This window comes from Periplaneta americana, chromosome 16, assembly GCF_040183065.1.
Source record: "Periplaneta americana isolate PAMFEO1 chromosome 16, P.americana_PAMFEO1_priV1, whole genome shotgun sequence".
NCBI classification, from domain to species: Eukaryota; Metazoa; Arthropoda; class Insecta; order Blattodea; family Blattidae; genus Periplaneta; species Periplaneta americana.
The window spans coordinates 167985447-168009805 of record NC_091132.1 but is presented as its reverse complement, the minus strand read 5'-3'; the positions used below and the strand labels follow the sequence as shown (position 1 = coordinate 168009805).

Below are 24359 nucleotides of genomic sequence, written 5' to 3'. Positions count from 1 at the left end.
CCAGTTCTGAGATTTTTAACGAATACAGAACTTGATAATGTGATGGGTTTATAAGTTAAATATAGTAAACATAACCTATAATTTCTATATGACATAACATGCATAATGTATGAACAAGTATACAGAATGTGATTTGTAAACAATAATAAAAGTAAGCAGTTCTAAAGGATGTGGAGGACAGGCAGAAATGGGTCAATAAAAAACCTATAAACGTATTTTCTTATTATCCCGCAAAATCAGTTATCCGTCACTGGCTTTGTCCCACAGTTGCCGGATACGAGGATTTCTACTATAACTTGTTACAAAAGCATTGGAGTGCAGGAAGACCAATAGCTACTTTTCAAACATCAAGGCGTTGTACACTGCATTAATTTTGAATATTGCTAATTGAAGTTTTGGGTATAGTTACTGCCTATTTGAAATTGTGAAGCCAATTTGTAAAATGTTACAATTTCACAAAAATGCGACACTGTTTGATTTCAGCATTGGAGATAGCAGTCATCGCACTGGATTGAACCGCTTCGAATGCGATGTTTGTGGAAAAATCTTGTCCAGCTCATCGAGTCTCAAGACACATTCACGGATACATACTGGAGAAAAACCTTTTAGCTGTAACGCTTGTGGAAAGTGCTTTTCCGAATCAGGTACCTTGAAACAACACGAACGTACACACACCGGATTGAAGCCTTTCAAATGCGACGAATGTGGAAAATCTTTTTCGCATCCGTGGAGTTTCGATACACACAAACGGATGCACACCGGAGTAAAATCTTTTAAATGCAGTGAGTGTGGAAAATGTTTTTCTCAACGCTCAGGTTTAAAAAAGCATGAGTTTATACATACAGGATTGAGGCCTTTCAAATGCGATTATTGTGGGAAATGCTTCTCTGATTTTCGGGTACTCAAGGGCCATATAGGTAGACACACTGGAGACACGCCCTTTAAGTGCACTGATTGTGGAAAATGTTTTTCTCAACGTACAGGTCTAAAATGGCATGAACATACACACTCCGGATTGAGGCCTTTCAAATGCGATTCTTGTGGAAAATCCTTCGCTTATTTAGGAGTTCTCAACAGTCATAAACGCCTACACACTGGCGAGAGGTCTTTTAAATGCGATGTATGCAAAAAATGCTTTCGTCAAGCAGGAGTTTTGAAAGTCCATGTTCTACGACACATGGGAGAAAAACCTCATATATGTGATGTTTGTGGGAAGAAATTTTTGCTAATTCGAAATTTGAGACTGCACTCTCTTGTTCACTCTAATGAGAAGCCTTTCAAATGCGAGATTTGCGGAAAAGTGTTTGCACGTTCTTCATATTTAAAGTTGCACATCCGTCGACATGCGGTTGGCAAACAATGTACCCGGCCTGTCTGAGGGAACGTTGAAATAAACAATCAGCTTTGCGAATGAGACGTTTGTGCGAGATCGTGCGTATTTGCTTGTTTTCCGCACTGAACCAATACGCGGCAATTGTGAAATACCACATTCAGTATTCCCAACGTAAAACACATAACAATTTCCCTCTTCATACCACTTAAGCGCGACCTTCATTTTACTGCTCTAGGCTTTTAACATATTATTTTTAGAGACGTTTAACATAGTAATAATTATAAATTGGAAACTTACCAATGCAATTTCACCTAAATTGCAATGTTAATTATTGTTTTTAAATATTTGCAAAAATTAAGTAAAGTCTACTACTCCACGAAACTTATTGCATTCCTGATACAAGTAACATTAAGGAAGCCGTGAAAAAATCAACAAGATTCCAGATGCCGATGTTATTACTGCAATATGTTATATAAATAATATTGTTAAAATATTAAAATGAAAAAATAAATCATTACATAACCTTACCATTTGTTTTAAGTTCGCATTTATAGACTGGGGGGGGGGGGGGAAGACAGACGTTTATCACTGCCTGCTGGAGTATAGTAAACACAGAAAACATTTTATAGCGACAATGTTGAAGAAAGATATTTTGGTTTTCCGCAGTTGCCGTCGTTAAACAGAAACCAACATGGAGATTTCATTGCAACTAATTAGAAATTCGTCTCTCAGGTATGTAATAAACGATCTTCGCACAAAATAATGTACGATACACGAGCAGTATGTTTGTTTTCATGTTCTCGGAAATTAAAAAAGCTCAACTACGTTTCGCTTTTTCAATCTTTTCCTCGAACATGAAAACGTCAACATACCGCTCTTGTAACGTATATTACTACTTTGGGATGTATTTCTACAATTTACGAGTGCTGAAAAACATTTACTCGTGCACAGGGGAGAATCCTTATGAATTCTGTATTTCCAAAAAATGATTTTCGAAATAGAGTGCTTTCAGATCACATTCTTTCTTACACACTCTTGGGAAACTATTCGTGTGCGAAGTGTGTTGTAAGTGCTTTACGAATTCGTCGAATCTCGGAAAGCATGAAAATAAGCACAATTAAATCGTGAATTTTGATTTAATGCCTATTATACGTTTTAATTAGCCTGAACGATTGGAAACGAGTGATTGCGAGAAAAGATTAAAAGCATTTCATATTTCCAGCCGAAGATTCTGCTTCCGATCATGTTTCTCTTTCGAGTTAATGGTAATTTTTGTTGCTTCATTTGGATGTTGAATGACGCTGTATCAACTACTGGATGGGATTAGCGATAGTGAATGGTATTTTGCCGAGGTGAGGTCGAGGATTCGCCACAAGTTTACCTGACATTCGCCTTACAGTTTGGCAAAATCTCGCAAAAACCCAACCTGGTAATAAACTTATGCGGTAATCGAACCCGCGCCCGAGATCGGTAGGGAAGCGTCTTAGCCGACTGAGCTACGCAGCTGGCTACTTCATATCTTTAATTCAATTTTTTTTTCTCATAACATTTCTTTTATAATTCGACAAAACAAAAATTTCCGATTTCTAGTACAAAGAATTTAACAATGCTGGGCTATAATCCATCAAAGAATTGATTTATTAAATTGGACAATAATTTAGAGATTTCTTCGCGCCCAAACGTTTCAAGAATTCATAACTAATTTTGATAGTTCATTTAATGGTATGTATATGTTTCTAGAATATTGTACGGCACAATTATTTTTAAAATGAGTTTTCATCTTGTCCTAAGTGTTCTGTACTGATATATCTTTGTCTTTGTAGCAATCACTTGCATTATTTGTTTTTAACCTACCTGTATCAGAAGAAGATGGCTTGGACTATTTATTAAGTCCTCACCTGTGGAGTAAGGGTTTCGATTCCCAGTCGGGGAAAGTTACCTGGTTGAGGTTTTCTCCGGAATTTTCCCTCAACCCAATATGAGCAAATTGTGGATAACTATCGGTGCTAGACTCAGGACTCATTTCACCAGCATTATCACCTTCATCTCATTCAGACGCTAAATAACCTAAGATGCTGGTAAAGCGTCGTAAAATAACCTAAAAAACTTTTTTTCATGTTGACATGGATATATTGGATATGTATAAGATCTCTTCTCATCATGTCATTCCTCTGGGTAATGCTAAATGTATGGGCTATTCCATCTCAAATCGACTGAAATATAGAGAAAATTGACCTTGCAATTTTTAAATACAATGAAACTTTTTCTGTCCGTAGACAACTGTGATATAATGCTTTGTGCAAAGTTTGAGGCATCAGAACTTCATAGTGTTTAAATTAATAATATTTAAATTTATCGTATTTTCATAAAATTAGAAACTTTAAACTGTTGTGGCTCCGAAACCCTTTCACCCAATGATCAAAATCATGGTTTATTTTGTTGCTGAGAAGTTAAAGTTTATATTGACATGTAAACAGTTTTTCTTACTTTTTATGGAAATGGAGAAATTTAGATTTTTCTTCATTAAGAAGCCTTTGGCCACGAAAAAATATTTTTAAAATATATGGTTAGATTCCGCATTGAAAGTACACATAAACACATATTTTTTACTAGTGGTACGTTGATAAGAAAGTATAGAAAATATCAAATAAAGAAAATAAATAGTACGCGCGTGAACTAATCAGCTGACTGTGAGACGGGAGGTAGTTGAGACAAGCAATTCCAGGAGATGTGTCGTCTAGCAGTCATGGCTGGGCTAGCTTTATCACAAGTTTTCATAAACACAGGAATAAAATGACGCCCAATGCTCGCTTATCTTCAGCTCTCGGCCAGTGCGTGCGGTACTGCGCCGTTCAAGTCTAGGCTTGTGAAAATAATTTATTTAATACCCTCGAAACTTATTGCCGAGCCACTAAGCAAACAATGCCAAATCCCTCTTAATAATCCAAAGTTTTTCCTCAATATTTTTTTACATTTTTACAAATGGCCAAAAAGCCTAAAAGCAAGTAAAACCAGATTATCTGTCTCTCTGTGTACAATAAAAAACAAGGATTATTTCTTAACATAATCTACCAAATGTCAACTTCAAAATAAGCTCTCGTTCAATGTTCTGCAGTAAATGGTTCCAAAGGTCTGAGTGCTGAAAAGTCTCGTTTTTATAAAATACGCTAAATTTGTCGCTCAATAATACGAAAACCGTTTGACTTTTGATAGTATATTCTTTGAAAATGCACTCCCCTCAGCACCTTGTATAAGTAGGGAAAAAATTAGAGTATTAAAAAATGCGAGGTTTTTTACTGATTGATTTCATATGGAATAGCCCGTATACTAAATGCACGATAAATGCATTCCTTTAAGTAAATTCAAGCTCCATTTATTAAATCCATGGATCTAGATTAGTGCTTTTAATATAGCATCCCTTAACTTCGCTTCCGTAATGGCCCTTATGGATAGATATAACCATGTAGTAACATATTTATTGAGGTATATTATTTATTTTTAAAAATTAGTAGAGTTTATGAAGTAAAAAAAGTAATAGGTTAGTTGTTGCTGGCTATGAGATTACTTGTAAATCAGGTTAATCTTGGTATATACAAGATGGACAAGTGAAACGGAAAGATCTGATGGAGTATACTGTTCATATGCAGAGGGTGAGAATGAATATAACCGTCTCTTCTCTATCTACTTACCTTACAATTTATGACGTCTTAGGTGGTGACGTCACTGTCTCCGCATTCTGTAGTAAGGAAGTTGTTTATCTCTACCATGTTTTGTTAAACAGTGCTCATCGTTACTGCATACTGCAATTAATTGATTTCAATGGACTGTTGGACCGGGGAACAGCGTGGCTACGGACTTAAAGCATATTATCTTCTTTTTTGAGAATGAGGCCGGAAATGCAGTGACTGATAATTCAGTGCGATATGTTGAAATGATACAGAACTTTTTTACACCATAACTCGCCCATTTTCCAGTGAATAAAAACACACTGTTTCAACAGGATGGAGCAACAAGCCACACCGCAAGAATTTCAATGGACGCTCTGAATGCTTTGTTGCCAGGCTGCGTCATTTCTCGGAAAGGGGATATCGCTTGGCCGCCTAGGTCACCTGATTTAACAGCAGTATGTGATTTCTTCCTATGTGGACACCTCAAATCGAAGGTATTTGGGGGCAGTTCCCCCACAACAATTCCAGCCCTAAAACAATGTATACGAGAAGAGGTAGCTGCGATACGTGCCAATATGCTGAGAGGGGTTATGCAACAGTTTGTGGCCAGACTCGAAGAATGTGTATGTTTTGATGGAGGCCACTTGGCTGACATAATTTTTAAGAAATAATTGTTTTTCTTGTTCCATATCTAAAGGTTATTCATGGACTTGTCATTTCTGCTCATTAAATTAATATAATAGTAACTTTTCATTGTTTTTCTGTACCTTGAAATCTTTCCGTTTCACTGACCCACCTTGTATTATATGTATATTAATTAGTTTGTGCTTACTCGAGGGGGGAATCCCAAAATAAAGGCCCGTAGGATCTAATAGTGGCAAGATCATGGTTGTCTCATAACAAAATAAAATAAATGGACACTATTCACTTAAGAATTTAATAAAAATACCAATGGTATATCAATATAAGTGATACTAAAGAAGGAGCATTAACCCATTATTACCCTGTGTGAGAATTTAGCGTGATATTTCTACTATGTGATCATGGAAAAACCCTAAGCACTATAATTTTATTTCATTCATGTACTTTCAACGCAGAATTCAAAGTTGCCACTGGACGCTTGCATGCTGATATTTTGTTATTGTTAAATAAATGCATTTTACTTCAATAGAAAGCTTTCCTTTACTTAGCACCTACAAATTTACAAACACCACATGACTTTAGACTATTACTTTACATTCTGTCCATGATTATTATGTCATATTTAAGGGAAAAGTCAATTTTATTGAACACCAAATAGTTCTTATGCATCATGAAATATTTTGAAACACGAATCAGGATGAAGTGCAGCATCACACTTATTGCAAACTTATTTTGGTCGACATCTTTAATACTTGAATGCACCTTTTTTCGACTATATGACCTTTATCGTCCTTACGCGCTTCATCCAGCACTGCGGAAAATTACAAGGAGCAGCAGATCCCTGGTAAGTTTGCTGTGCAACCATATGACTTCAGAAGATGAATGAGGCACTGACGTTTTTATTCAGAAGAAAGATGTCATTCCTAAAACAGAAGCCATCCTTGAACACAAGTTACATCCACAGCCCATGGGAAATCGTGCCACCACCATGTTGTTAGTACAGATGATGTAACCGTAAGTAGCTAGGCCTATAAACTTATTACCAATATCAACACCACCCATTATGGAATTATACTGCCGTATTATTACCAATATCAACACCACCCATTATAGAATTATACTGCCCTATTATTACCAATATTAACACCACCCATTATGGAAATATAGTGCCCTATTATTACCAATATCAACACCACCCATTATGGAATTATACTGCCCTATTATTACCAATATCAACACCACCCATTATGGAATTATACTGCCGTATTATTACCAATATCAACACCACCCATTATAGAATTATACTGCCCTATTATTACCAATATTAACACCACCCATTATGGAATTATACTGCCCTATTATTACCAATATCAACACCACCTATTATGGAATTATACTGCCGTATTATTACCAATATCAACACCACCCATTATGGAATTATACTGCCCTATTATTACCAATATCAACACCACCCATTATGGAATTATACTGCCGTATTATTACCAATATCAACACCACCCATTATAGAATTATACTGCCCTATTATTACCAATATTAACACCACCCATTATGGAAATATACTGCCCTATTATTACCAATACCAACACCACCCATTATGGAATTATACTGCCCTATTATTACCAATATCAACACCACCCATTATGGAATTATACTGCCGTATTATTACCAATATCAACACCACCCATTATAGAATTATACTGCCCTATTATTACCAATATTAACACCACCCATTATGGAAATATACTGCCCTATTATTACCAATATCAACACCACCCATTATAGAATTATACTGCCCTATTATTACCAATATTAACACCACCCATTATGGAAATATACTGCCCTATTATTACCAATATCGACACCACCCATTATGGAATTATACTGCCCTATTATTACTAATATCAACACCACCCATTATGGAATTATACTGCCCTATTATTACCAATATTAACACCACCCATTATGGAAATATACTGCCCTATTATTACCAATATCAACACCACCCATTATGGAATTATACTGCCCTATTACCAATATCAACACCACCCATTATGGAATTATACTGCCCTATTATTACCAATATCAACACCACCCATTATGGAATTATACTGCCCTATTATTACCAATATCAACACCACCCATTATGGAATTATACTGCCGTATTATTACCAATATCAACACCACCCATTATAGAATTATACTGCCATATTATTACCAATATTAACACCACCCATTATGGAAATATACTGCCCTATTATTACCAATACCAACACCACCCATTATGGAATTATACTGCCCTATTATTACCAATATCAACACCACCCATTATGGAATTATACTGCCCTATTATTACCAATATCAACACCACCCATTATGGAATTATACTGCCCTATTATTACCAATATGAACACCACCCATTATGGAATTATACTGCCCTATTATTACCAATATCAACACCCATTATGGAATTATACTGCCCTATTACCAATATCAACACCACCCATTTTGGAATTATACTGCCCTATTATTACCAATATGAACACCACCCATTATGGAATTATACTGCCCTATTACCAATATCAACACCACCCATTATGGAAATATACTGCCCTATTATTACCAATATCAACACCACCCATCATGGAATTATACTGCTGTATTACCAATATCAACACCACCCATTATGGAATTATACTGCCGTATTATTACCAATATCAACACCACCCATTATGGAAATATACCGCCCTATTATTACCAATATCAACACCATCCATTATGGAATTATACTGCCGTATTACCAATACCAACACCACCCATTATGGAATTATACTGCCCTATTATTACCAATATTAACACCACCCATTATGGAAATATACTGCCCTATTACCAATATCAGCACCACCCATTATGGAATTATACTGCCCTATTATTACCAATATAAACACCACCCATTATGGAATCTATACTGCCCTAATATTACCAATATCAACATCACCCATTATGGAATTATACTGCCCTATTAGTATAGATGCTGCAACCGCAAGTAGCTAAGCCTATAAACTTATTACCAATATCAACGCCACCCATTATGGTATTATACTGCCCTACAGGTCCTGGAACAGGAATTTTCTTCCTATCGGCTCTGGAATATCTGCTTACCTTTTCCATGGGATCAACAGTTTTATTCCTTGTTGTAACTGCATGTCATCAACTAATCCAAAAACATTTCTTCCTTGGCCAAGACCTGTTTCAGGAAGGTGAGTTGAACTTCCACAAGATGGATCAGCAGTAACCCACAATTTGAATTCAAAGTGCATAGGCTTTTCCCTTATGAATAGTTTAGCACCATGACTTCCATAATATGGGATCATACTTTCATCAATGCTTGCAAATGTGTCAGGAGACACCCCTATATGGAAGAGTTGTCTCACTTCATAGAGAGAGTCCTTAAAAAGAATCTGAAGTACGTGACATAACATTTGAAGAAATGTAAAATTGTTTTAAAATTTCGATGCCATAACTCTTCTTTCTGTTGTAAGGAACTAAAAATAAGGACTTGTCTATATCGTCTCTCTTGATTTTAGGCTTTTATCCATTCTCATTAAATGTAGGTCTATATGTCATTTATTTGGGAACATAATGAAAACAGCTTTGGGACCTTTACAAATTATTCAGAATAGAGCTTTAAGAAACTTGTTAGATTTTCATTATTTGACTCCAGTTAAATATCTATATCAATTTCATTTCGTTCTACCAGTTGGATTAATTATCAAATTAGGTGTTGCTATTATCATGTACAAAGTTATTAACAATTTAATAAGCTATATATCAATATTATATTTCAGTTAGTAAAGATTAAAAACTTATTTAACAAGACAAAAAGAAAATATGTTTCCTCAGCATGGTTCAGTAACATACGGAATGAAAGGAATTCAGCATTTTTTTAACAGCTTGTACCAACTTCCTTTAGAATACTGAATTTTATAAAATTGCCAATATTTTAAGCGTTTTTGGGAAGATCATTTATTTTAATTCTCAGTTGATTTATTCATTTCATGGTTTCAAACTTTTTCTTTTTTTCTGCCCAAATCTCTGTTACCTTACTGTTTGTTCTTATTTTGTTTTCTTTCTTTAATTCTTGAGATATTGTAGGTTTTTCACAGTCTGTAGTTTCATGACTTTTTAAATTACATTGTACAACATATGTATGTGTTCTTGTATAGCCCCTACATATGAGTTATACTCGTTGGGGCATACTGAAATTATATAAAAAAAGTTGATTTAGATTTTATTGACCCGTTTTGCTTACCCGCCGGACCCTTTACAACCGGAGGTTATTTTGTTTTACTTAACTTCACATTTCGGACTGTCTACGTTCGAATATTATGTACGGTAGTTTTATTCTTGTTAAATTTCTATATTATTTGTGTCTGATGGCATTTGTTTTACGGTTGTTTTTTAAACAGTCTGGATCTAATAATTGGTCTTTTTATAATTTTTTAATGATCAGCTTGTAAGTAATGTGCTTGTGTAGCTGATTTTAATGTGACAACGATTTTTAGTTCGTGTTAGTATTAAACTTATTTTATCGTTTGTGTTCTGTTTTTGAAAGAATTTTAGAAGAGGACGTAAATAGCCATAATAGCTGACGCGTCCTTTTTAAACCACACTACTAAGTAATTTGTAAGGTTCATAATGCTTTTTTACAAGTTTGGGGAATAATAACCCACCCTGAGTAACTCTTTTTGTTGCCGTAGCGATAGCAGTTCTATTACAAACATTGTAACGTGTACTTTCCAACATATTGTAAGTGACCAGAAAATCTGAGGCGGCAGCATGTTTGCTTGTTAATCCGGAGTTGCGCTCGGGCTTGGCTTCGTTAATTTGGTTGGGTCTCATTATTTAGGTTTTCCCCGAGAGTAGACGAATGTCATGTAATCGATGACGAATCCTCTGTGTCATCTCGCTATCACCAACTCCATGGACGCAAAAAACGCAGTAGTTGATACACCATCGTTAAATGACCAAGTAAAAAAAAGTATAATTCTATTTTTTGTGTAGCGAAACTCGAAAGGAAAAAAAGCGAGAAAGACGGTCGTATAACCCGTCGATACGTTGACGGATAATCGAGGTATTACTCTAAAACAGTAAAGCCCCAACGTTCTGTTGCACGCTCAGTTCCATATTTTCAACACAAGACAAGCAAAGTGAGCGCATGGCTGCATGGCAAGGAGTCAATAGCATGCAATACGATGCATAATTGATCTTCGAAGCAGATCGTCATCCTACTGTGATATTTAGAAACATCCAGAGGGTAAATTTCAGAAACGGATACCTTCCTTTTCCCTCTTACACCAAAATTCCAACCCTGTGAACAGAAAATACATTTTTGGCACTGAAAAGTTCTTTTTCATAAGCATTATGATGAACATTAGACGAACACAGTCAAATCTGCTCTTTTAGTATTTTAAGATAGGCCTAATTGTTAGTGAGGTATCCGTATACTGAAAATTTTCTTTTCTCCAAAATGTAAATTTCCCTTGATAAACTTCTTTAAAGTCTACACATTATCGAGAAAGTTCCGATAATGACGACGCTATCTCTAATTAGCTTCTTTTTCACGGCATTATTGATCTCTCTGCTTGGAGGAAGCCTGAAACATTTCAGTTGGTTTTCTAGATTTCGTATGATGTAACTCTTTTCAGATGTGACATCAACGGTTCAACATACTGCATCTTTGGAAATACTGAATCTGTTATTGGTAAACTATATTTCACTTCTATTACGCTTCTTGCAGTGTTTAAAATTGGAAGCACTTCACTCGAAATCTTTTAACATCTGGTTTTTTGTTGTGCTCATTGCCTTGTACAAACACAACACTATCACAGCCTTTGGACAACATGCAAACTATTAATAGTTTGGGATTGCGCACATTGTGCATAGATATGGCTATTCTATCTCTTGCATTGTTTCCCTGATACATTTCACACGCCTTCTACATCCTAGAATGTACATGCAAACTAATATTCACTTTAGATTGTGATCAAGTCACGAAATGAAATGTAATATTGTTCGAGGTTGTGATGCGACATTAAAATTTTGGTAAATAATTAAAATACCTACAAAATTATCGATATTAAGTATAAAAGGCATTGTCATTGCATATACACTCAATTGTATTTCCAAAAAAAAAAAAAAAAAAAAAAAAATCCTTACAAATTTGACGAGTGTCACTTCTGAAATCATCGGAACTATCTCAGCGCTAGTTTCACCGTTACTTTCTCTAGCATGGTAGGCTATTGGTATTTACGTAAATCTATTTGACAGGTTTGTTACACCTTATTTCACCGTCTTTCGCATTTCAATCTTAATTAAGGTTACCATGTCTAAATTTTCACATCCTAGACATTGTTTCAGAAAATGGGGGACCGCTCATGAAAAAACAGGAAAAATTATTTGAAATTTTCAAAACACCTTAACTTATGATTGTGTAGACGATGTTGAAGTTATGTTGGTTACAGGCATACAGAGTGATATTTGTACACAACACTCACCTCGCATCGTTTTTGCGACAGGTAATTTTAAAATTCTTCGCAAGCTGTGTATTTGAAATTTTACAAGGATTATCTGTTCAGCTGAATGTGTTAAAAACAATATCTTTTTTTTTTTTGTCTACTGACCGTTGTTTGGAGAAAAGATTTTCAGTAGTTAGGTCTTCATTACTGCTTGAAGTTGCAAAATAAAACTGACAAATTTTTAGAAGTTCACTGATTGTTTCAATGTTATTGTTACTTTTGAAAAATCCACACTACTGCATGTCGAGTTTTAACTTTTTGATCTACACTGGAAATGATAATATATTTTTGAGTATTGCAGAACTGATCAAAACCTTTAGAGTCATCTTAGTCATGCCTTTGATTTAAAGATTCTCCATACACTTCACCGAACTTCATATCTTCAAATGTTATCCACATATTGGATTACGATCTGTTAAAAGGGAATGAAGATTTGAGCAATGATACAGTGGAAACGACAAAACAAACCAAGGTTAAATATAAGTTAATGAATAATTAAATATAATTGAATAAAGAATAAAAAAAAGGATACAAATATAATATATAATAATGACACATTAATCATGTATGAGTAAAATTGATTAGAACTAACAAAGAGTGTAATGATAAGCAATCCAGCATAGAACCTTCCAGATTACACGTATAACTATCCTCAAGTACAGAAGATACAAATTATAATATCGGCTTCTAAGAATCAGAAAATATAATTCTGTACAGTATTTTAACAATAATTAGTTATAATACCAAACCAGTCAACATGAGGAGGAGCCTTTTCAGTAAGTTTCAATATATCTCCAGGCTTTACTTGTGCACGAGCCCCAAGTTACCAAACCAAATGAAGGGTCCACAGATAGAACAAGCTAAGTCACTTTTTATTTATTTTTGTATTTTGGTCCCATTATGCTAGCCCATAAAGGGAGTTATTTTTCTGGTAAATCTGAATGGCAAAAAGCCTCCATTGTAACATGGTAACTTAAACTAAATACGTTATAAATTAATGATGTCTTATGAATGTATTAAAGTTAAATAGATTGGTCCACACCTGTGGAGTAACGGTCAGCTCGTCTGGCCGCGAAACCAGGTGGCCCGGGTTCGATTCCCGGTCGGGGCAAGTTACCTGGTTGAGGTTTTTTCCGGGGTTTTCGCTCAACCCAATATGAGCAAATGCTGGGTAACTTTCGGTGCTGGACCCCGGACTCATTTCACCGGCATTATCACCTTCATTTCATTCAGACGCTAAATAACCTAGATGTTGATGCAGCGTCGTAAAATAACCCAATAAATAAATAGATTGTGAAACTGCCTGTAAGTCAAAATTCAAGTTTTGTATTGTATTATATTTATTAACATTCCATGGTGGGTCATTCCACGAAAATGCGACATTTTCACGAAAAATAAAAATCTCACGAATCTCTGCTTGTTATATGTCATTTTTTTCGTTATGATCCGAATTTTTTGAATCTGATAACACTCATTGTGTAACAACACGTATGTGGGAGAAAAAGCGCCAAGAAGTCTGTGGTTTAAGAGCGCGAAATTATCTACTGGAAATCACATATTTGAATGCACATTTAAGAGAAATAAATCATTACTTCTGTATGTTAAATGCCATTAATAATGAACTGCGAACCTTTTTTAATAATTACAATGCATAGAAACCATAATACAATGATTATTTCGCGCTTGATTGCAATTATTACAAGAAAAGGTTGAAAGTTCGTGTGTCACGCTCAAATGGACATTTCTTTATATCTCTTCAAAATCATTTCATTTTTTTATGTTTCATAAATGTAAAAGTGAGAAACATCACATGACAATCAACTTCTTATATGGACAACATTTTGATTTATGTACATATTCTACAAGAAAAATACGTGACACACGTAACACAATGACTGTGACACACGAACAAAATGTTATGTTCGTGTGTCACTAAAGTTTATTTTAAAATCCAGTTACAATTTTTGTTGTTATTGGAAGTCTTTACGTCTAAACATAATTAGTAGTGGAATTTCAAATACTTATTGTTGATTTAGATAATTGTGTGTGGGTGCACACGCACCTGTGCGTTTTTTTTTTCAAAGTACATAAACTGTAAGTTAAACACTCTTGAAAATATGTGTTCCATAACTGTTGTAAGGGGGAAAGGAACTGGCCACGCTATCCCATTATCTCCTGGTCTTGTTGCCTCATAAGTGGTTCCTTTTTGGTATCACTTGTGAGGTTCACACCTGTCTTTGGACAGACTAGACAACTGTTGTAATAGTGTAGTGTGTAGGCCCAAAATTAGCATAAGACAATTTATGCCTAAAGTTCGTATAAAATATTTATTATTTTTTTAATTCCTTGAATTAAAAACTTAAAAAATTGGTTTATGTTAATTTATTTCATATTAAAAACAAGCTTATGCAGTACATTTCTATCGTAAATAGATAGCCACCATACTAGGCCTGTATATAAATAAATTGGTGTCATTATTTGCACATTATGTAAATGGTACTAAATTTCTGATATTAATTTAAAATCGTTTTATTTAATAACATTAATTAATTTACCCTAGGTATCATTTAGCAATTCTAAAAGTTAGGCCTTTTTAAATCTATATTAGTTTTTCTATTGATATAAATATTAATACATTTTGAACATTTTTTGATAGTATTTTCAAGAATTTGAGTTGGGCTGATTACTTGGTTGGGTTTTTTCCGAGGTTTTCTCCAACCACAAGGCGAATGTCAGGTAATCTATGGCGAATTCTCGGCCTCATCTCGCCAAATACCATTTTGCTATCACCAATCCCATTGACACTAAATAACCTAGTGGTTGATATAGTGTCGTTAAATGACCAAGTAAAAAAAAAAAGACTTCAGATATAGGCTACATATGAAGTTACAAAATCTTGTGGTGGCGAAGAATTTAAAGTGTCTGTGATGTCCAAGGAAGGGAAGTACTACAAATGGCTGACATATTGGTATATTCGTCACATGACATTGCACAGGAAATATCACCACATATGGTTGTAAACAACCGTGGATATTTTAAATTTAAAAGTGTATTTTAGTGTAATCTAGTGTTGTTTTGTATAATAAGAACTGTAGGCATAGTGCATAAGTCTTTCACAAGAAGTGATGTATTTATAGTGCATTTAATACAATTAGTAACCAACATGACAGAAATGTTCGTGTGTCACAACACATTTGCAATATTTTGTTTCTTAATGGCACTGTTAATTTTTTTTAAAGTTCGTGATTTAGCAGTTACATGTACTAGACAAGTGTCTTAATTGTTTGGAAAACAACTGAATGCATTTATGTCATTTGGCACAATAATATGAACATTTTCCATTTTGGTAATAAATCTAGTGACAAGAAAATGTTCGTGTGTCACACCATACAATATTTAATATTTTTTGCATTATTAATTATTTCTTTTCATTAAGAATTTTTGTTTATATTTAGGAATACTTACGTTAAAAGACAGTAATGTCTTTTTCATGAATTACTAAGTATTTAATTAAATATCCTGTGAAGATCATAGTTAGGTACTTAAAAATGTTATGTGTGTCACTATGGAATGACCCTGGTATTCATACATTGCTTCACAACTAGAATGTGGAATAAGTCAGAAAACTTAATACTACTATAAAGTCTTAATTTATAGTTACCGTCTAGTTGAAATATATACAGAAGAGGTTTACAATATAGTCTACTAGTACAACACAAAGTTTTTATATCAGTTCCATGAAGCATTGTTGAATGTCATGAATTCACTTAGAGAATAGAAGGCGTGAGACATTAAGTACTTCTTTAATTTGCCCCTAAATAATCTTATGTGTTGCATTTCATTTTTTTTTATATCGATAGGGAGGCTATTAATAATTTTTGCACCTGTGGAGTAACGGTCAGCACATCTGGCCGCGAAACCAGGTGGCCCGGGTTCGAACCCTGGTCGGGGAAAGTTACTTGGTTGAGGTTTTTTCCGGGGTTTTCCCTCAACCCAATACGAGCAAATGCTGGGTAACATTCGGTGCTGGACCCCGGACTCATTTCACCGGCATTATCACTTCATTTCATTCAGACGCTAAATAACCTAGATGTTGATACAGCGTCGTAAAATAACCCAATAAAAAAAACATTTTTGCTGCCATATAACGCACTCCTTTTTGATAGCATGATAGACTTGCTGATGGAGTATGAAAGTCATTTTTTTTATGCGTATTTATGCTATGAACTGTTGAATTAGTTACAAAGTTTTCACAATTACATACGAGGAAGATTAATAATTAAAAAATATACTAACAAGCTATGGGCATTATTTGTAGTTTTCTTTTAAGTAGCCCTACACGATTCCCTACATTTGGCACCTAATATTATTTTAATTACTCTTTTTTGTAGTAGCAATATACTGTTATTACTATCTGTGGAATTCCCCCAGAATATTCCAAAACTCATTACCGAGTGGACGTATACAAAGTATATTGTTTTTAAGATATTCGTACTTACCATCTTGTGCATAGATCTAATAGCAAAGCATGCTGAACTTAGTTTGGGGATTATTTCTTTAATTTAATTTTTCCAATTTAACACATTATCTGTTTTTAAGCCAAGAAATTTAGTTGTTTCTAATAGAAACCTATTGTTAATTATTGCGCTTGAAATTTGCGAGGTTGAATTTGGACGGAATTTAAATTGAATTATGTTAGTTTTGTTACAATATGATACTAATTTATTATTGACTGAGAACCAGTCACATTTTGAAGGGAACTTCCTCTGTTGAATATTGGAATGTGTTGGAGTTATTGGCTGTAATTACTATAATTGTGTCATCTTTTATGAGGGAGACAAGATCATTTATGAACACTAGGAAAAGTAGGGGACCTAATATTGATCCTTGAGGAATTCCATTGTTAATAGTTGGGAGTTACAACAGTATTATTCTACGAGTGCGATATTATCTATAATTACTTTCATTAGAATTGAGTTATAATGCTATTATATGAAGTTTTGCCACTAATTCGTATTATACAGGGACATCATTTTATTTTTACTTCAATTTTTATTGTACCTGAGTTTTTGAATGTACTTCACTCCCACCCCTTCTACTAAGGAAGTTCCAACTCCACACAGAACCAAGACCGCAGATAGTAAGCAGTACTGAGTTACTGAGTATAGTACGTTCCAGAAATATGTTCGCGTTTTCCAGTGACGAAGGAGCTTTCAATATTGAATCATATTTTCGCACAGGTACTGTCCGTTTGCCAAGTCGCATCCCGATTTCCCCCACCTGCTTCTGCTCGCCCCTCTGTAATAGCTGGGCTGTCTTAGCTCTTTTCTGAAAACATTAATTTCTCTTAGGAATTGGAAGTTTACGTAATATTATACAGCTGTTTAATTTAACTTAAATAAAAGGGCCTCGTCAAGTAATTAACTGTCACGTGATTTCCTCCCTTGCTACAATCCTGCGGCATAACCACTTGGACGGACAGTAGATAGCATGTCTGAGTAATTTTATATTTTCGGGTCGGGCAGAAGTGAAGATTGAATTTACAGTACGTAGAGTAGGTACAGAATTATTTCAACATGAGTTACTAGTACGAAGGACAAAACTGGCAATTAGAATTAGATGCAATAGTCTATAGTGCGGTAATATGCACAAAAGAACTGAAGCCTGTATCGAAATGAACGGCCACCATTTTCAAAATTGTGTTTAAATATTCATATTATGATTATTTTTCAATTTAACTTCTTTCTCTATATTGTACGTTAATGTGCTGTAGACAGTATACACTGCATAATGAATACGTTCGCATGGATAACTCACTTCGTGAGTAAAAACACTTATTCTTAATACAGTACTGTACTTTGATTAAAGAAAAACCTAATGAAAATTATCAAACTCAAAATCGCGATATTTCCTAGTTTACGTAAATGGATGAACTACTTTTCTTCCTTCCTATACCTAGTAGAGTGATTTGTGTTTTACGCCAGTATCATCGAACTCTAGTCTTGGAGGGAGGAGCAAGCGGTGTTTCCGGTTCTCTAAAGGTATTGACAGGTTAATATTAAAAATGTTAGTAAAAATAAAATGATGTCACTGTAGATCTAATATGTTTCGAGGAATTTGGAAATATTCAACGAAACTGTCCGTGACAGCTTCTCCAATTTTCACGTTTAGCAAAAGTATCGTGTGTAATTTATTATGCTGTTCAATGGAAGACAGATTTTCACAGCAGTGTTGCAGTGTCAGTGACGCTACTGAGTGAGCACAAAGTGGCTTGTCAGTGGAACACAGCCCGTTTGTATGCACGTGATGACCGTACAGTACCACAGTTTCTTTCGCCCATCTGCTCGCATGTCAGATATTATGATTTTATATACCAGCAGAAGTTTGCAGTTCTGATCAGCTCATATTCTGTGATTGCATTCAGGTTTCCGGCTCCATCTTATGAAGCCATGAACGCGAACAAGGCAAAACCGGAGGAAGATCCATTGGCGATGGAAGCAAATAATGATACAGATGTGAAAAGATGTGAATTTCTGCCTGAACCCTATCTTGAGATCTATGTGAAGAAAGAAGTTGAAGACGACTCTTTGGCTGAAGACAGAATTGCTGACACATACGAGGAAGAGTCTTTATCACAGGTTAGCTGAAACCTTTTTTTTTTAGTATATATAGTGGATTTAAGTAGGGCTATTATGATAGAAAAAAAAATCAATCTTTGTCTCCCCCTTTTTTTTTTGTATCAAAACATATACAAATTTGAACAAATAAAGTCATATGCAACATATCTGAGATTTGGAGTTTAATTTCTTTTATGCTCGACCATGCCGAAATGTAGTAATTATACATCTGGTAGTAGCCCTTTAATGCACCTCTTTAAAGTACACCTATTCATTAAAGTTCAGGTGTTCAGCCAATGTCAAATCACCTTTGTACCATTATAAAACCGCGAGTATCGATTATTCTCGGATATGCAATCGAAAGACAATTAGCGAAAAGTCACGGAGGCTGGAAATCCAATACTGTCGCAGAAGGTTATGGTCTGTTACTATAATAATTAGCGTTAATTGTAAATAATATTCAAATAAATTCAATTTGTCATCTCGTTTTTCAATTCTAAATCAATTTCCAGGTTATATCAAGACTAATGTTCATCTTATTCTCTACGTTATATCAAGGTCAATGACATTCAGTCTCGGAAAAAATCAATACTTTCGCGTCTGCGTACATTTCACAATTCAGGTCAGTTCTGTACTCACTCACATAACCATAACATGACCTACTTTTGAATAATTTCAAGTTAGAAATATGGTCGAGCATATAAAGTCGTATGAAACTTGCCTATAATGGTAATTAAGACGCTCGTATGAAAATTATGAAACGAGCGCAAGCGCTCGTTTCATAAACAAACATACTTGCTTCTTAATTACTACCATTATAGGCTCGTTGCATAATGTACTATTTTATTTGTAATAATGGACAAAATTAAAGCAATCTGTGCGTCATATTAGTCTTCTTTGTTCGTTATTGTGATACACCTATAGGGCTATTCTGATACAGCGCTGTATATCTGGCCATATTATGTATAGCAATGAAGGAAAGTTATTATGATTCACACAGATGCTTAATGTATCACGTATGTATGTATGTATGTATGTATGTATGTATGTATGTATGTATGTATGTATGTATGTATGTATGTTCTTGAGTTTCAATGTGAAAACGCAAGTAACATTGTCAGGACGATTAGTTGGTTTTTCATATGGGAGTGAAGCAGTAGCTATTTCAGGTCATTGCGGATTGTAGGTGAGAGTTAAGAAAATATCGGGTTTTCCATGCTTTCCAACAATAGACATAGCATCTTGGTATAGCTGCTGCATGTTTCGTTATCTACCTTGAATTGTAGAGGGTAGAATCATTTTATCCTGCTAAGAGATCTTGCTAAAGTGATCTTGATACTACAAACTTTTGTAGGCCTCTTAATTTTATTGATCTTTTCTTAGGCATTATAATTTTTGTGCTTCCTCCAGACAATACTAAAGAGAATCACACATATAAATATCTATATCACTTTCTTACAAATGGCTTTTAAGGAACCCGGAGGTTCATTGCCGCCCTCACATAAGCTTACTATCAGTCCCTATCCTGAGAAAGATTAATCCAGTCTCTACCAACATATCCCACCTCTCTGAAATCCATTTTATTATCATCCTCCCATCTACTTTTGCCTCCCTCAAGATCTTTTCTCTTCAGGTCTTCCAACTAACACTCTATATGATTTTCTAGATTAACCCATATGTGCTACATGCACTGCCATCTCAAACGTCTGGATTTAATGTTCCTTATTATATTAGGTGAAGAATACAATGCATGTAGTTCTGCTTTGTGTAACTTTCTCCATTCTTCTATAACTTCATCCCTCTCAGCCCCAAATATTTTCCTAAGCATCTTAGTTTAGAACACCCTTAATCTCTCTTCCTCTCTCAAAGTGAGAGACCAAGTTTCACAACCATAAAGAACAACCGGTAGCATAACTGTTTTATAAATTCTAGCTTTCAGCTTTAAATATCTATATCACACCGCCATTAAATATATGGAAAAGATCCATACCACTTGATTGATAACTATAAAAGTATTTGATTTTTAGTAACAATATTGTTATCTTACGTAAGTTTTGTACACACTACTATATAGTCGTCACTCAGTAAATATTATAGAAATGAAGATCTATCTTCAGATATTCTCTACGCCTATTTATATATCCTGAAGAAGTTTCACTTTCAGTATCATCAATGAAGTATTAATCTGTATAAGTAGTGGCAAATTCTCACTTTATGGCATTCACTATAATAATATTTCATTTTTAAGGGTAATAATGTCTTCAAACATTCTTAAGATTTGTATTTTTTAATATCGAATACACAGACAGCTGTACTCAGAAAATTGCACGTTCTGAAAAAGTTACACAAATTTAAATTAATGAAGATCGACATATTGACATTATGATGTCAGAGATTCTGAGCCATCTGAACGCTCAATATCTCAGCAATCCTGCAGGTCGTAGCCTTCATGTGATATTGTTTATTGTGGTGTGTTTGTGTTTTGTTTTATTCTGGAAAGCCATTATTTCTCAAAACTGACGAAAGATGGATTTTGGAAAATAGGAAAATTATGTAAGAAAACTAATGCTTCACTGAAAGTTACAATTTTTCTGGAAATCCTTGGATGCCAAGCTTCAAAATGACGGATCATTCATTAAAATCCGATCAGGCATTTTCCCGTAATTTCCATTACCAGTTCAAATTATATATATATATATTTTGTGGTTGTATATAATTATTAATCCTTCATATAGTGAATTATATGTGAAGTTACTGCTTTATCACATCAGATAATACAGCTTTTGCCTTCAAGTTTGGTAGAATTGAAGTTCCAGTCATCTTTGATCTTTGGTCCATAAACACAAATGTTTTCATTATATGGGCTTGGTTAAGGAACTTTTCACATCTGTCTCCTGAAGTAGCTATTTGTTTATTGTTTAGATTGATCTATTTCCCAGCTGATAAAATTATTTGCTTTCTAGTTATAGTGTATGTACCCCATTTTCATTTCAGACTGTTTTGTCATTCTTGTCATGTTGCTGGCAATATCCAGCTTAGCACCAACTCCCAGACATAGATTGTAGGGTGTACTGCATGAAATATTGTGATTAGGAATATTATATAAATGTGTATGACAACTACAGAGGGATCAGCCTATTAAATACAGGATATAAAATCTTTACCAGCATAATCAAGAACAAAATGTATAAACATTATGAAACACTTTTCGGAGAAGAACAAAATGGCTTCCGAAAGGGAAGATCATGTTGCGATGGATATTTTACATTAAAATTATTGATGGAAAAACACCGGGAATTCAACTTAGAAACACATATTGCTTTCATTGATTTGGAAAAAGCATTTGATAGGGTGAACAGAAATAAATTATTAAATGTATTAGCAGCCCACCATGTTCCACAACAACTTATAGCAAACATATACAATATCTATAAAACAAATCTAATTGCAGTAAGGTGTGACAATAAATTATCGCATTGGACAGAAATTCATACAGGAGTAAGGCAAGGCTGCGGCCTTTCACCGTTGCTATTTATTATATATATGAATCAAATAATTAGAGAATGGAAACAATTGTCTCATGGATATATACAACTCAATAGACATTTACATCTAGATTCATTACTTTTTGCAGACGATTTAGCTCTGGTGGCATCCTCAAAAGATGAATTACAACGTTCAATTTTTTATTTTAACAAAATTGGAATTAAATATGATATGAAAATCAATAAAGAAAAAATTAAATTATGGCCTTCTGCGGAAAATACCCGTGCCTAGCAAAATATGTTTAGATTAAAACATATTAGAACGATAAATTATTTTACATATCTCGGATACACAGTCATTATCTTTTTTCGATGAAGTGGACATATCTCAGAAAATTTCTAAATGCACCAAAACAATGGGGATAATTAACACCATTATGAAACCCTCCCTAGTACAAAGGCATACTCGAATTCGCCTTTACGAGACCTTGGCGAGACCTGTACTTTGTTACGACAGTGAGGCATGGACATTGAGGAAGAAAGACGAAAGCAGAATAACGGCTAATGAAATGAAATTTATGAGATATATAGCAGGATATACGAAATGGCATCACAAACGCAATGGAGATGTAATGGAAGAATTATAACTAGTACCTGTAATTAATCACGTAAAACATTATCAGAACAACTGGATAAATCATCTGCATCGCATGCATAGAGATAGAATCCCAAAAGTCATGCTCCACTATTGTCCAAACGGGAAGAGATCTCTCGGTCGTCCAGAGAAGCGCTGGATTGAAAATTCAACTGTGAGATCGTAACAGGTCATTTGGCCTAATACTTGAAGGGAAGAAGAAGAAGAAGAAGATATAAATGTGTTATCATATTACTCGAAGAATAGTGTTCAGTGTGAAATTTTTTTCAGATAAGTTTGGAGAGAGTGGATTGTTTCAGCCATAATATCAAAGCAGAAGTGACAGATGAGAGGAATCCAGTGCCAGCTGCAGTTTGTGCGATGAAGTGTGAATCAGGGGTGAGTGCAGTTTGTGATGAATATTTTTCCTCAGAACATTTTGTGTCCTCCAGTTTTGTACTGTCCACAAAATGAGAGCTTCTTTACCGTGTATGTGTTTCAGATAAAGATGGAGTTTGAGGACTCCAGCTACAATCTCACATCAAATGTGAAGTGTGAAGAAAATCCAGTCCCGATTACATGTCGAGTGCCAGAAGGGGAATCTGAGGTGAGTAGAACTTTTGATTGTGATGGTTTATATTGTACATTGCCATCAATTTATGCAATCTTCATGAACATCAATGATTAGACCCTGCAGTCTGTTGTGCTGTCAAAGGTTTGAAGGTCTTCTTATGTGCTTTCAAAGGTTTGAAGGTCTTCTTATTACAGTTTCTTTGGTTTTCCTACTCTTCTGATTCCAATGTAATTGAGGAAGGTTCTTTCAAAAGTCGCTAAATGCCAAAATTAAAAGAACTTGAGTTTTTGTGGTTACATGTCAATTTTCATGTTACGCGTATCCCTGTGAAATCAGTTTTAACAAAAGTTCATTATTGCTACAGTTATAAGGTAATGAAAACTATGATCATTCACAAAACTCGATTTTCAGTCCTAATCATTTAAAGCAAAAGTCTATAAACACCAACTATATTATAAGCAGAATAGAATACACAATGTACGATGTCTAGCTAGCATGTTATACATAGGTTGGATAAAAAGTTATGGCAACAGTGCTGTCACATGATGTTGGTGCATTCGAGAGCTGCCAGCTGTGTGGACATGAACAAGGACTGTTAGATGAGTTAGTGCAGCCAGCAGCGACAGTACTCTGTCAATCTACTGCAGTGTGTAGAACGTTGACTTTATTAGGGATAGTGCGAGTGCCCTAAGACCACGTTTACAAAACTAGAGCAATGTTCCTGGATCAAAATTGAAGTGACGCGAGGTCGTAGTGCATAAGAATGTTTTCAGGGACTGCGTGAAGCATGTGCCGATGCAGCGTTGCCAT

The 24359-nt window shown here is 34.7% G+C and overlaps 1 protein-coding gene across 1 annotated transcript in view; it reads left to right on the top strand.

Moving 5' to 3' along the window:
• The window catches only part of LOC138691431 (zinc finger protein 665-like), a 54074-nt gene that overhangs the window by 11233 nt on the left and 18482 nt on the right, over positions 1–24359 (top strand). Inside the window, exons 6-9 of the mRNA XM_069813357.1 lie at positions 484–1377; positions 18664–18877; positions 23267–23374; positions 23478–23582. Coding sequence (XP_069669458.1) covers positions 484–1377; positions 18664–18877; positions 23267–23374; positions 23478–23582 — 1321 coding nt within the window. The remainder of the gene's footprint in view (positions 1–483; positions 1378–18663; positions 18878–23266; positions 23375–23477; positions 23583–24359) is intronic.